The sequence below is a fragment of the Portunus trituberculatus genome, chromosome 9 (genome assembly GCF_017591435.1).
Source record: "Portunus trituberculatus isolate SZX2019 chromosome 9, ASM1759143v1, whole genome shotgun sequence".
Lineage (NCBI taxonomy): Eukaryota > Metazoa > Arthropoda > Malacostraca > Decapoda > Portunidae > Portunus > Portunus trituberculatus.
This window is the reverse complement of record NC_059263.1, coordinates 13579219-13593265: the sequence shown is the minus strand read 5'-3', so window position 1 is coordinate 13593265 and position 14047 is coordinate 13579219. Positions and strand designations below refer to the sequence as shown.

Genomic DNA, 14047 nt, shown 5'->3' with positions numbered 1-14047 from the left:
ATGAGAATCCCTCCACTGAGCCCCCCAGATAAGAACCGCCTTATCGTGGTGGGGATGCTTGCATGCCCCTGTGACCTAGCGAGCTAAGCTAGATGGGACTTATTGGTCCCTACTTTGCCCTTCCGAGGGGGAGAGGGCTACCCATGTTAGTAAGCTGGAGGGATCGCCCCATAGGGGTCATCCTGTGCTAGATGGTTGGGTGTCCAGGCTGGGATGCTTTGAGAGGGTGGTCTCAGCTCTGTCGTGGACAAACATTCGCATCATGTGGGGCCTTTTTTTTTTAAATGACTGGTCCACATAGGGACGAGATACCCCGTCCATGGCAGCCAGCGCTCGCTCCCAATGTCATCCCAATAGGTGGTTTCCCTTGCCCCTGGAGCTATTCTTTTGTGTTACTTAATGCTTATGAGTAAACACAAATACATATCAGGTTCTCGTGAGGTGGCTGATCTGGCCTGCAAGATGTCATCTTCAGGTCTGGGTAGGGAGGGGGATTTCCCTCTATAAGTGCTTCCCACAGCGGTCTCCTGTTCTGGAAGTTCTTCTGAGGGACGCCTCTCTGCTGGTTTGGACTCTCTTTTAATGATAAATGTTAATCCATCTTTTCTTATCATGCTCTGCTTTCCCTTCTCAAGGTATATGGTGCAGTTCTTCGCATTCGACTTGTTTATGATAAGGACTTTCCATCTAACCGCTGCTATGTGACGTTTCTGTCATGTGATGAAGCCCGTTTGGCTTTAGAACATGTAGCATCTCTGCCCCTTGCCGGCTCTGGTTTTAAGACCGAACTTCTCCACTCTCGCAATGTTGTAGATAGTGACATGGACTACATCCCAAATATTTTTGACAACCATTTAGAGAATTCAGTTCCTAAACGCCACCAGATCCCACCTTCACGTTGGTTTGTGGCGTACTACAGAAATGGACGTGGGAATTTCATCCATACCTCCCGGTACCTTGCCAAAGAAATTGGCACAATTCCTGAGGGAAATCTGAAGAAGTACGGTAAGGGGGTGCTCGTGCAGGCTAAAGATATTACACAGGCGAGGATGTTGCAACATCTCCCATGCCCTACTCACAGCATGTTTGAGACCCACCTTTAATTATAGTAAAGGCTGTGTTTATAGTCAGGACCTTTTTGAGTTCCCTGAAGTGGAAATATTAGCTATGTGTCCTAGCTCAGTCTAAAAGGTGACTAAGATGAAAAATCCCTCCAACATGGTCCTTCTCACATTTTTTGGTTCCACCCTTTCTGACCGTGTTCATATTAGTCCTATCAATCTTAGGGTGAGGCGTTTGGTTTCTCGCCTTCTTCAGTGTTTCTCGTGCTACGGGTACGGCCATGGTAAAAGCTCCTGCAAGGAAGCTTCTTGATGTGGTAACTGCTCAGCATTAGACTCACATTCTGAGGAGCATTGTGATGCTGCTGCTTATTGTTGCCATTGCCGTGATGCTCACTAGGTACGTTCCCAAGGTATCGCCTGGAGCAGGATATTTTACAGCTTGCTAATAGACAGTTCATCAGCCTTGGTAGTTCCTGCCGTGAACTCCTTTACTGGCAGAAGGATGGTACTGGTGCGTCATCCTACGCTTCATTAGCAGCTCGCTCATCAGCTGAGTCTGCCGGTCCGAAGACAACTCCTTCGGCTACCTCTCGCTCTCACTCTCAGGGGGCTGTTATTCATTTGGCTAATAGGTTTGCCCTTTTGTCTGATGACTCAGTTGAGTCATCTGAAATATGTGACTGGAATCCTCCTGCCTTGACCAAGGTGACCCATGTAGTGGATGTCCATTCCACTCCTGAATCACCTAAGCCTTTAAAGGGCCTGACTAAGCGGCACCACAGCTCTGCGGAGTCAACAGATATGGCTCAGGTGAAGCAATCGAAGATTTCTTCTGGTGCACACGATCGCGAGTCCTTCAGGGACCGCTCTGCAACTTGCAGGGCTTGACTTCCTTGCTTGCTCTAGCTGCTGCCCTTGTGACTGCAGCTGCACCGGTCTGGGTAGCGACGTTGTTAGCACAGCAGTTTTTAACTCCAGTGATGTTTCCAATAATAAGGTCGACCACTGGTTCCTTCATAACTGCTGCAGTGACACTTCCTGTATAGAACGGACACTCAACATTAATTGTAGCTGTTGGAAACCGTTTCATAGTCCCATCGATCATAATAACAGTCACTGTTCCTCCTGTGTAACATTCCGATACCACCAGTTCTTCCTTTACAGAGCACCCTGATGAACCGTTATCCCTGAGCACCACTACAGGTGTACCATTCACCACGCCGGACTGAACAAGAAATCCAGTATTGGAGCCGGTGGTCCTCAGAGTAGCTGCTGGTCACCAATGATGCTATACCGGAAGGAAATGTTCCTGGTCTTTACTACTTCCGGTTGTATTTGGTGTTACTCCAGGTGTTGATGCTCCTGATTCGTCCTCCTGCTGTATAGCTGCTGCCGATTGCTGCTTCTGTGACCACATGTTTCCTTTTCAGCCACCCCGGTATTGATGTTTACTTCTCTCGTAGGATTGCTGATGCTGCTTTAGTTGTTGGTGAGACTGAATTGATGGAGTGGCACTGCTCGACTCTTGCCGTTGTAGGGAATGCCGATTTGGAAATTTCTTGTTTATTTGCTTCCTAGTGTTGTAACCATAGGCTGCAAAGTGAGCGTCTGCCATGTCGACCATCGTCTTCATGTCCTTAACTTTGTGTGTTTTCATCCGAGCAACCAAATCTGGTGGACAAGACTGTTCCAGTTGTGTACGAAGCATTAAGTCTCGTATCCCATCAACTATCTTCGGTGTCTCGTCCTTTTCTAACCACTGATCCAGGTAACTAGCTAGGCGAGCATGAAACTGCGGCACAGTTTCTTTATCTTGAAGCATCGCACTCTGAAACTGACTCCGAGCATCCTCCACAGTTTTTCCATAAGCCTGTAAGAGTGCCTTCTTCATACCTGCGTAGTTGCGTGTTGCAGCTTCCAGACGGTGGAGAATGTTTAGTGGCTTGCCATCGAAAAGGTTCATGAACTCCACCTTCTTCATATCTTCCTTTAGTTGGTAAGTGTTGGCAACCATCTCGAACCGCTCAATGAAAGGCTCGATTTCCTGGCCTTCCACATATTTGGACACCTGAAGGCGATGAGTCGGGAACTGGTGACTTGGTGTTGGGTTAGGCAACGGAATTGCAGACGACAACCGCAGCTGTAACATTTCCTTTTCATGCCTCATCAGTTCTCGTTCTCTCTCTCCTTCCCACTCAAGGCGTCGTTCCTCCGCAGCGAGTTTCTCCCTCTCCAGCTCTTGTTGCTGCTTTTCGTGTTCGCGCTGTTGCTTCTCATGCTCCCGCTGTTCCTTTTCGTACTCACGTTGAGCTGCTCTTTCGTCACGCATTTCTTGTTGACGAGTGCGAACATATTCTTGAATTTCCTTGGTGTCAATATATCCAAGGAGCTGCGCCTCCTTTAGCAGATTTTCAACTTGCACAGACATTTTTTCTTTTTAAGTAAGTGAATACTGTACTCACTCGCCTTTACACTGCCAGGGTGGTATATTGCACTGTGAGGGCCCCACGTTGGGCGCCAATCACGTAAAAGGTTGTCACTGGTTAAAGGTGTTTTAGCCCGCCCAGGCTACTCAAAGTACGTGATACACCTATTACACTTTTACCACTACACCTTATTTCATAGGGGTCTCCCTCAACGTGGCATCATACATATTTCTAGGTACAGCCAGGGTCATTAAACACTTAAAACACTATTTTAGTTTATTGCACACAAAGAAACACTCGCAACTGACAAAACAACCACACCACAATGACAAAACACACGCACACACAACTGACAAAACAAAACACACGCACACAAACAACTGACAAAGGGAAACCCACGAACCCACAACTGACAAAACACACACACACACACCCACAACTGACAAAAGGGAACACTCACACCCACCACTGACAAAAGCGAGCACTAAGTACCGAACAGTTTCCCCACACACACACACAGCAGAGTAGAGCACAAATTCTACTTTGTCAAAAGTTTCGAACACTGTCTCTCCACTACTGGCAAGGCGTCACAAAGTACACAGCACAGTTTTCACATTTTGTCAGGCAGTCCCAAGGCACTGTCTCTTTACTGCAGAACACTGCGTTAGAGGAATGGGTAGCAGGCGGGAGGCCACACAAGCACATGCGGCGTGGATGGCGACAAGAAGCATACACGTTTAATTTGTGTAGCCGTGAAAACCCAAGTCGTGGCTTGCCATGGAGGAAAAGCAGAAGACGGTCTGCCTGCCTCTCGCAGCAGGTACACAGCTCGGTAGCCCCTACAGCAGCGAGAACAGGGCGAGGAGCTGTAAGTTCTTCCTCGCCTTGAGCACGTCTGCCCAGCTCCGGTCCCGACAGCTCCACGTTACCTCTCTTCGAGACGGCTCACACCATTGCTCGCGATTCGTGACGTCAGTGAACCAACAGATGATTGTTAGGCAGTCCTTGTAGTGGTGACTGCCCTTGCCAGTAGGGAATAACTTGTGACAGACACCCTCTGTCTCAGACCGGGCTTCTTGTGATGAGGATGGTCTTACCATGGAGTCATCCAATGATATTGTCACAGCCGTGCCTTGTGGACCCACTGCGGTAAAGAGTGTAGTGCGGCCCGAGCCTCGTCCTCCGGTGCCCGGTAGGAATGGTGATAATTCACATCACTCACCAGTAAGGCAAAAGGCTGTGGTTCATCAACCCAGCACATCTCAACTCCCGGTGTCTTCTGGTCGGTTGATTATTTCTAGTCAGCTGAGTCACGGGCAGACCTTTCAAAAGGCTCACCCATCCACTGCACTGAAATAACTATCTTCAAGTTTCTACAGTGGAACTGTAGAGGCCTTCGTGCCTCGTGGGGGGAACTCCGACCTTTAATATCGGAGTTTTCTCCAGCCTGCGTCGCTCTACAGGAGACAATGCTCGGTGATATTACTTATTCTAGTTCTCCTGGCTATCATGCCTTTTTTAGCACTCCTTTCCCAGGACAGGGCCACCATGGCACTGCACTGCAATCCTAGTTCGTCCCCTTGCAACTTAGTTCTCCCCTTCAAGTAGTTGCTGTCAAAGCCTTTCTGGGATGATCCTACACTATTTGCAGTCTATATCTCCCTCCTTGGGTTACTGTCTCCAGTGGTGATCTTGATGACCTAGTGCGTGAGCTGACTCTGCCTTTCCTCTTGTTGGGAGATTTTAACGGCCGTCTCCCTTTGTGGGATCAAGGTGCTAGTAATCCTCGTGGGCTTTTAATCGCTTCTTTTATTGAGGATGAGGGATCGCAGGTTTTAAATTCAAGGGATGTTACACATTTCCACAGTCCAACTGGGACTTTTACAGCTATCGATCTTTCTCTCTGTACATCTAATTCTTTCCTTGATTTTAACTGGCGGGTCCTACGCGATTTACATGGTAGTGGCCACTTTCCAGTTCTAATGGAATATGTGGAATCTGAGCCACAGTCCCGCCCCTCACACTGGGTTTTAGACAAGGCAGATTGGCCACGATTCACAGACCTTAGCTCTTTTATCCGTCCATTGGCTGACTTTGATACTTGTTCTGAGGCTGTTGATTATTTTACTGATTTTTTACGTTCAGCAGCGCTTCAGACAATCACTAAGACGTCCGGTCGCTTTACTAAGCGTCCCGTTCCTTAGTGGAATGCAGCATGCACCAACACTGTGAGAGAGAAACGCTCACAGTCGCCAGAGACTCTCGTCTCTGGCGACATCATGGGGACCCGCAGTGTTTGGACACTTTTCGACGTTGCCGTGCACGGGCCCGCCGTGTTTTTAGGGAGGCACAATGAGTTACTTGGAAAGCATATGTCTCTTCTATTAACGTTCGCACCCCTCTTACGGATGTATTCAACAAAGTCCGCCGAATTGCTGGGAAGTATTCTGCACCTTCCCCGCCAGTCTTGTTGTCTGCTGGGCGAACGGTGGCAGATCCTAAGATCTCTTTACAGAGCACTTTGCCAGTGTTTCCCGGAAGGATCCTGCAGCGCCAGGTGCACGTCACCGCCAGAGAATGGAATCTCTCGGCGTCAACTTTTCTTCCACTGGAGGGGAGTCTTATAATGTTCCCTTCTCTGTCTCCGAGTTGCAGACTGCTTTGTCCCAGTGTCATGACTCTTCTTTGGGTCCAGATGATATTCCTTATGCCTTCTTGCGCCACATGTCTGACAGTGCTTTTACCTTTTATTAAATCTTTATAATATGATTTGGCATACCGGTGATTTTCCATCTTCTTGGGCTGTGGCAGTGGTTCTCCCATTTCCGAAGCCTGGAAAAGATAATCTTCAGGCTACGAACCACTGTCCCATATCTTTGACATCCTGCATTTATAAAGTGTTGGAAAAGATGGTTAATGTAAGACTCATGTGATACTTGGAGAGGGGGAACTACTTGTCATCGGTACAGTATAGTTTCCGAAAGATGAGGTCTACTACTGATGTTCTTTTATCGCTGGAATTCTCTATTTGCGAGACCTTCGCTAATCACCACCACCAGGTAACCATATTTTTTTACACAACTTGGTGCCATGGTATTTTACGTTCCTTGTTTAATTTTGGCCTACGTGGCCACCTTCCTATTTTTATTCAGCAGTTTTTATCCATACGTCTTTTACAGGTTCGAGTGGGGGAGTGTTCTCTCCGAGGCTAGTGCTCTAAATGATGGCGTCCCACAGGGAAGTGTTCTTAGTGTTACACTATTCGCAGTCGCCATAAATGGTGTTATAGATACTCTCCCAGAAGGTGTTCACAGCTCCTTATATGTTGATGATTTAAGTATTTCTTTTGCTGCTGCTAGGATGTCACTGATTGAGCGCAAGCTCCAACTGGCATTCAATAGGGTGTCCCGTTGGGCCAACATAAACGGTTTTCGTTTCTCCACCTCGAAGACCGAAGCCATGCATTTTTGTCGCAACCGTGGTGTCCATCCAGATCCTGATTTATACCTAGCCAATAGAATCCTCTTATGTGTGGAAGCGACTCGATATCTTGGCCTTGTTTTTGACAACCGTCTCACCTGAATTCCCCATATCCGTTCTCTTAAGGCGTCTTGTAGGAAGGCATTATCCCTTCTTCGGGTTTTAAGTCACACCTCTTGGGGTGCGGACAGGGACACTATTGCTTCTTCACCGTTCACTTATACTTCCTAAGCTGGAATACGGTTGTGAGATCTACTCATCTGCAACGGATGCACGGCTACGCGTGTTTGACTCCGTACATCATGCTGGGGTCCGCGTGGCTACGGGTGCATTTCGGACATCTCCAATTCCTAGTCTACTAGTGGATGCTGGTTTCTGACCGTTCGACCTCCGGCGCCAGTCTTCGATGCTCCGGTGCTGGTTTTGCACTCACCGTCTTCCTGATTCTGTCCCTTGTGTGTCAATATTGCGGGACTCGCGTTCGCAAGCGTATGCCACTCGACCTAGTCTCCCTAAATCTTTTGGTCTTCGAGTCGTCTCTCTCATGACGGATTTAACTATCGTCCCAACTCCTGTCTTTTCTTTCCGACTCCCTCGAGTTGGTTATTGGCAGCTTCCCGTTGTCTCGTTATGCCCTCCTACCATGGATGACAAGAAGGATTTCCTGCCAGCTCTGTCCCATACACTATTCTACACATTCTGATGCCATCCCTGTCTTTACTGATGGTTCCAAATCCGATGCAGGTGTTGGGTTTAGTGTGGTTTTTCCCTCCTTCTACTGGTCTGTTAGCCTTCCTTTAGTGGCATCTGTCTTTACTGCGGAGCTGTTTTACAATTTTTAGTGACTCTCGCAGTGCTCTCACTGCTCTCTCCTCTATTATTTCTCTTAACCCACTGGTTTTATCAGCTGTGGAGTGGCTATATCTGCTTACCAAAAGAGGATATCGTGTTGGGTTCTGCTGGGTCATGTTGGTGTTCCCGGGAATGAACAAGCAGATCGCCTTGCTAAAGAGGCAGCAAGTCGCGCTCCACCCCCTGCCCCAGTCCCATTTCGAGATATATTACAGTGCATTCGTTTGGTGGTTGCTGCAATTTGGCAGGAGGTAGCAAACGGGGCTCGTCACCTCGAAAATGGGAGAGATCACCACTTCCGCCATCCATCACTGGACATACGCCCATATCCGCGATCGCCGTACACAGACATTATTAACGCGACTGCGAATAGGTTACACGTACCTTACGCAAAGATACCTTTTGACCAGGGACCCTCAACCCTACTGTGATGACTGCCTGGTGCCACTACGGTGCTGCACCTGCTGGTAGAGTGCCCTAGTTTGACTGACATACGACATCGCTACCTCTACCAGTGTCGCGGTAGAGATAGCGGTGTCTATTATCTCTCTAAGGTCCTCGGACCAGCGTGCCTGGCCCCTGGCCATGATGTGTTTAGGTACCTTGGGGAAACTGGCCTTCTCCCTAATCTGTGAATTTCATTTTACAATGTCTATTTTAATGTTTTATTTCGTTTTATTGTATTTCTAGTATTTTTAGTTACTTTAATTTCATTGTTTTTAATTACTTTTAGTCATAATTAACATATTGTAGCGGCGCCATATGACCTTCGTTGTTGAGGCGCTTAAGCTCAAATCCATCCATCCATCCCTCCACTGAGTGGTGGTGTGGGACAAAGTTATATTAATTCCGGAAATATCTTTGGAAATGCATTAATTTATAAAAAGTAAAAAAAAAAACAGAGGGAAAGAAAGATAGAAACAGAGGTTACGCAGGTTGAGCGGGGCTACGGGGTTAGAGAAAGAAGTAAACGATGATTATGGCGACATGCCCTATCGGCAGTTTCTCCGAATTTTCTCGATGCGGTGAGTATAGTGATTTTTTCATCCTTCTGTTTACCAAAGAAAAGAGTACAAGTAGCTGTTATTCTTTTTATCTTGTCCGTAATTCTTTCACTCGCGGGCCGCGGCCGCCTCGCCAACGCTAGTCGCCCGACAAGTTACAACTTGAAAGCTGAGACAAACTGGTGTCACTCAGTGGTGTAATTTATCACGGTCGTCTGCCGGTTACCCCGCCAGACAATCTCAGAGCTCATAAACCGATCTTCGAGTGGGACTGAGACTCCACACACAGCGAAAATGAGGCCACAACTTCTCAAGTTACATCCTATTTACAGCTGGGTGAACATAGTCTACACATTAAGATGTTTGCCCATTTGCCTCACAGCTTCCCAGGACTTGAACCTGGGCCCTCTCGGTTGTGAGCCAAGCATGCTAACCACTACACTACGCGGTGTGTGTGTGTGTGTGTGTGTGTGTGTGTGTGTGTGTGTGTGTGTGTGTGTAGTTCACCTCACCTCGGTCGTCTGCTGGTCACCCAGCCAGTCTTCCCCATTACGGAGGGAACTCATAGCTCATAGACCGATCTTCGGGTAGGACTGAGACCACAACACACTCGTGTGTGTGTGTGTGTGTGTGTGTGTGTGTGTGTGTGTGTGTGTGTGTGTGTGTGTGTGTGTGTGTGTGTGTGTGTTTAATGGTAGTAGGATCACTTTTGAGTATAGTATAGTCCGTCTACTCTAGATGATTTCTGGGTCTCCGGCTGAGAAATTTTTGTCAGTTTAGTTTTTACAGTATTGCCGCCAGTTTTTCTGGCTGCAATGCAGCAGTGGGACGCTAGTAGTGGGGAGAGAGTGCTGGAAGGAAGTGGGGGAAGGGAGGAAGCTGACGGGTGGGGACGGGATTGTTGGTAGGAGGGAAGAAGGGGAGGGAAGGAGGATGGAGGAGAGTGGGCGGGAGGAAAGAGCAGGGGTGGAGGAAGGAGATAACAACAAAGGCGGAGGAAAGGGGAATGGGGGAGAGGGGAGACACAGGAAGGGAGGAGGAAGGAGGAAAAGCAGTCATTGACAAGATGCTTGAATTTGAACATTTAAGTGCAATGGCACAAAAATTACACGTGGCACTATATCAGATAATTGCAGTGCAACTTCATAAGTACAATGATTGAATGGTTCTTGTTTGGTTGAGATGGGAAGTGTGTGTGTGTGTGTGTGTGTGTGTAATTCACCACTATCGCTCCATTACGGAGCGAGTTCAGAGTTCATAGACCGATCTTCAGGTAGGACTGAGACCACAACACACTCCACACACCGGGAAAGTGAACCTACAACCCCTTGAGTTACATCCCGTGCCTACATGCTGTTAAGCCCCGTATACACTATGCATCATGTATCAGCCACGTGATGCAGTAGTGGTGTTGAAAAAAATTACTAGCGGCCAAACTGTACTGCAACACTGCTCACTTGTTCTCGCAGCCAGGAAACGCAGCTCATCAAAACACCATAGCTTTGGTGTGTAGATATCTTCCGTGCCTGCTCCAGACTTTTGTGATGCTTTGATTGCAGACATTTCCCGGTTGAATTGTGTCTTCAGTGTGTGCAGCTTTTTTGTGATGTCTTCAACCCGCAATGTAGAGTTTGCAAAATTCGATAAGTCTGATTTTATGGTTTCCAAACTTGCAATCCTGACGTTTCTCATTTTATACTGTTTGGACTTGGTTCCAAACAGATGGATGCTCCTTCAGCAAATCAATAAAATGTTGGGTGTTGGCCCTTGTCCACTCAATGAGTTTGGCGGGTGGTGGTGATTGGTGAGCCATCGGTGCTGGAGCGGAGCGTGACCCAATGTCCCGCTACTCTGACTGATGATGCATCACTGAGCAGCAATTTGAAATCGAGCCGACCCAGCAATACGTTGGTGATGCACGTGTTGAAAAACGACTTTCAACACATCCATTCAACACGATGCGCATCATGATGCATAATGTGTACGGGGCTTTACGTGAACAGGAGGGAGCTACACATAGGAGGCTTACCCATTTTGCCTCGCCGCGCCGGGGACGCGAACCGACTTTTCCGGTTTGGAGTTCAAGCGTGCTAACCACTACACTACTTTTGTGTGTGTGTGTGTGTGTGTGTGTGTGTGTGTGTGTGTGTGTGTGTGTGTGTGTGTGTGTGTATCTCTCTCTTTCAGAACAACAACAACAACGCAGAGGACAACAAGGAGAACAACAACAACTGAACAAACAAGCAACAACACAACACAACGATCAACAACTGTAGCAGCAAGCTTTGTTCCTTCTCAGCAAGAAAGAAGAACCAGCCAATTAGCACTCTTCACAGACCGACGATCTCTTCCCGTGAGTAGGTTTGAAGAGTGGGGCTCGCTGTGGCTGCAGGGAGGCAGCAAATCAGCGCACCGTCCTTCCCAGGATCTTTGATCCTGAGTAGGCTTTCAGGACCAAGCTAGCTGCCAAACGACTGCTGCAGGAGACGACGCAGCAGTAGCAGCAGCAGCAACAGCACCAGCACCAGCAGGAGCAGCACAGACTACACCCAGCCTACAACGGATAAAATTGAGCCGACCTTCGGCTACTCCCAAGGAGATATATATATATATATATATATATATATATATATATATATATATATATATATATATATATATATATATATATATATATAGACATTGGTTCGTTGGGAAGGGTAACTTCCGGCGGGCCCACGGTCAAGTGTCGAGAGAACCACTGACGTACTTGACCGCGCCTGCTGGGTGTGTACCCGACAAGACGCCCCCAACGCCACAACTTTGTCAGCCCTACCCTCTCTTCTATTAATTATCTTCCTTTTTCGCACTGGTGACGGAGTGGGCAGTCGGTTAGTGGCCCGGCTGTCTTCCTCCCGAGCCGACCAGGCGTCTCTCAGCTCGGCTAGTGCGGCTGCAGGGATTCCCTGGTGTGCACTTAACTTAGCTAGGGAACTCTTCCCCCAGTTAGGATTCCAATAGGGGAACTAAGGGTAGGAATGCTAGGTTGGTAGCAGTTATTGCTTAGCCATTAGGGCATGCATCTCCCCGCGTAGCAGGGAGGTGCTGCTAGGATTCCCAGCGAGTGGTGTCGCAAACACCACAGTGATCGAGCGCTCTCCGCCAGGATGTCACGGGAAAGCTTAAGGACTGTTGCGTCTCGAGATGTCGACCAACGAGAAAACAAGGAGGAAGAAGAACGTATAAGGACAAAGGACGATGAACTGGAAGACGTAGACATCGTCGCAGACGAGGATGAGGGACAAGGCTTCCAACCAGGACGGGAGGAACAACGACGCAGGCAGAAGAAGGACAGCAAGGAACGCCGCCGGCAGCGCCAACAGACACTCGGAGAAAACTCCTACCAGCAGGAATACCGCTACACCCTTCAGGATGAGCACAGCACCCGTAAATTCAAGGCCATCCCCAACGAACACTTTAGAACTGGATTTGATGTTGCAGAAGCACTTAAACATGCCCACCCCAACCTACAACTTAGGGTCCGCCCGAATGTTAAACGAGAGGTCATCATCACAACACTTGATGATGACTCAGCTGACGTTCTGAGCAGCACCACCACCATAGCAGGCAAGCCGACACTTCTAGAGCCCCTCCACCCTGAGGATAAAATACGACGTTGGGTTGTCATGAAATTCCCCCACGGACTAGAACCCAGAGTTTTCACTGAAGACAGTCGAGTGATTGAGGCAAAACGTTTTACGATAAAGGACAGGGAAAAAGGAGAGACGGTTGCAACTCGTCAAGTTCTGATAAAAGCCAAGGGATCTTTTCCGGATCACGTCATAGACTTAAAATGGTATGGACGTTTCCACCTCAGGCCCTACACACCAGAGCCTTTAAGATGCTACCGGTGCCAAAGATTTGGGCATCACCAAAACACTTGCGCTAGGCCACACATCTGCGCAGTTTGCGCCGAACGGCACAGTACAGAGCAGTGTCTCAATAAAAAACGGGAAGAAAACATTTCAGCCAATGTTAAATGTCCAAATTGCCACATGCAACATCCAGCTTGGAGCCTAAGCTGCCCTACCAGAAAACAGCGCATCAGAGGCGGACCTACTGCAGTACATCACCAACAAGCCATGCCCCAACAACCGCAGTCCATCCCACCAGCACAACAAAACCAAGATGCACTGCCTCCACCACAGCAACAACGGGAAAATTTGCCACGACAAGATGACCCAGTCAACTTCCCAGCACTGCCCACAGCAGCAGCACCTAAACCTCAACGACAACGATGGAGAGAGACAGCAGAAATAGCCACCCAAACAGAGACACCTGCCTCCAGCGACATCACACCCACACCGACAACTGCCTACACCACAGGCGTACTCACAATTACACCCAACAGCCTTAAAATACTTCTGCAAGGTCTAGCAGCATTACTGAACCCGACTGTCGACACTTCCACCATCGACGACGGCATCAGCGCACTCATTCACACTACCTTAAACACCGACAACAAGTACGCCCCCCCTCAAGCAATCAACACCGAAGATAATGATGCTGATGATGAAAGATCAGAAGTGGCCGACCACCAAGACAACGGAGATACGCAGGATGAAGACACCAACACGATAACAGGCGACAACGAAGAGGAGGTGAATCTGGAAGAAAAAGAAGATGAAGACGTCAACATCAGCACTGACAGTATCACCAGCAGCATCGAACATCCTACCAAAACACAACACACACAAAGACATCCCACTGTACAGCAACTTTCACGACATCCTAATGAGATACTACCCACACACCGACACAGCTCACCTAAAGCACCAATTACAAGGAGCAAGACAGGCCACACCGACAAGCTAACGAAGAAATATCACCCTCGTAATGGCGGACGACAACGACAACAACATTAAACTCCTACAATGGAACATTAACGGGCTACGAGCAAGAATTCACCACATCAAAGCAGCAACAGGCATAGAGGGCATCGACATTTTCCTCCTTCAGGAAACACGCCTCGATGACGACGATTTCAGCTTACCCGGGTACCAAGCCTTTTTACTTCCCCAAAGGAACGGCCGCCATGGTCTCGCTACCATTATTAAAAATACACTCCCTGCCACCAAGATTGCCAACCCCCAGACTGTGGTCAAGGAAATGAAGTCCTTGGTGTACGAATCAAGACCAGACACAAGGAAATAGCCGTCTTCAATGTTTACAGAAATCTGCA

At 48.3% G+C, this 14047-nt stretch overlaps 1 protein-coding gene across 1 annotated transcript; it reads right to left on the bottom strand.

Annotated features, from left to right (window-relative positions):
• Positions 1-2490: 2490 nt before the first annotated feature.
• On the bottom strand, positions 2491-3492 carry LOC123501737 (centrosomal protein of 63 kDa-like). The gene has a single exon (XM_045250742.1). The coding sequence runs from the start codon at positions 3490-3492 to the stop codon at positions 2491-2493; it is 1002 nt and encodes a 333-aa protein (XP_045106677.1).
• Positions 3493-14047: the final 10555 nt, after the last annotated feature.

Excerpts from the sequence above, each read along its gene's own strand:
- LOC123501737 (XM_045250742.1), bottom strand. The coding sequence starts at position 3,492 with ATGTCTGTGCAAGTTGAAAATCTGCTAAAGGAGGCGCAGCTCCTTGGA.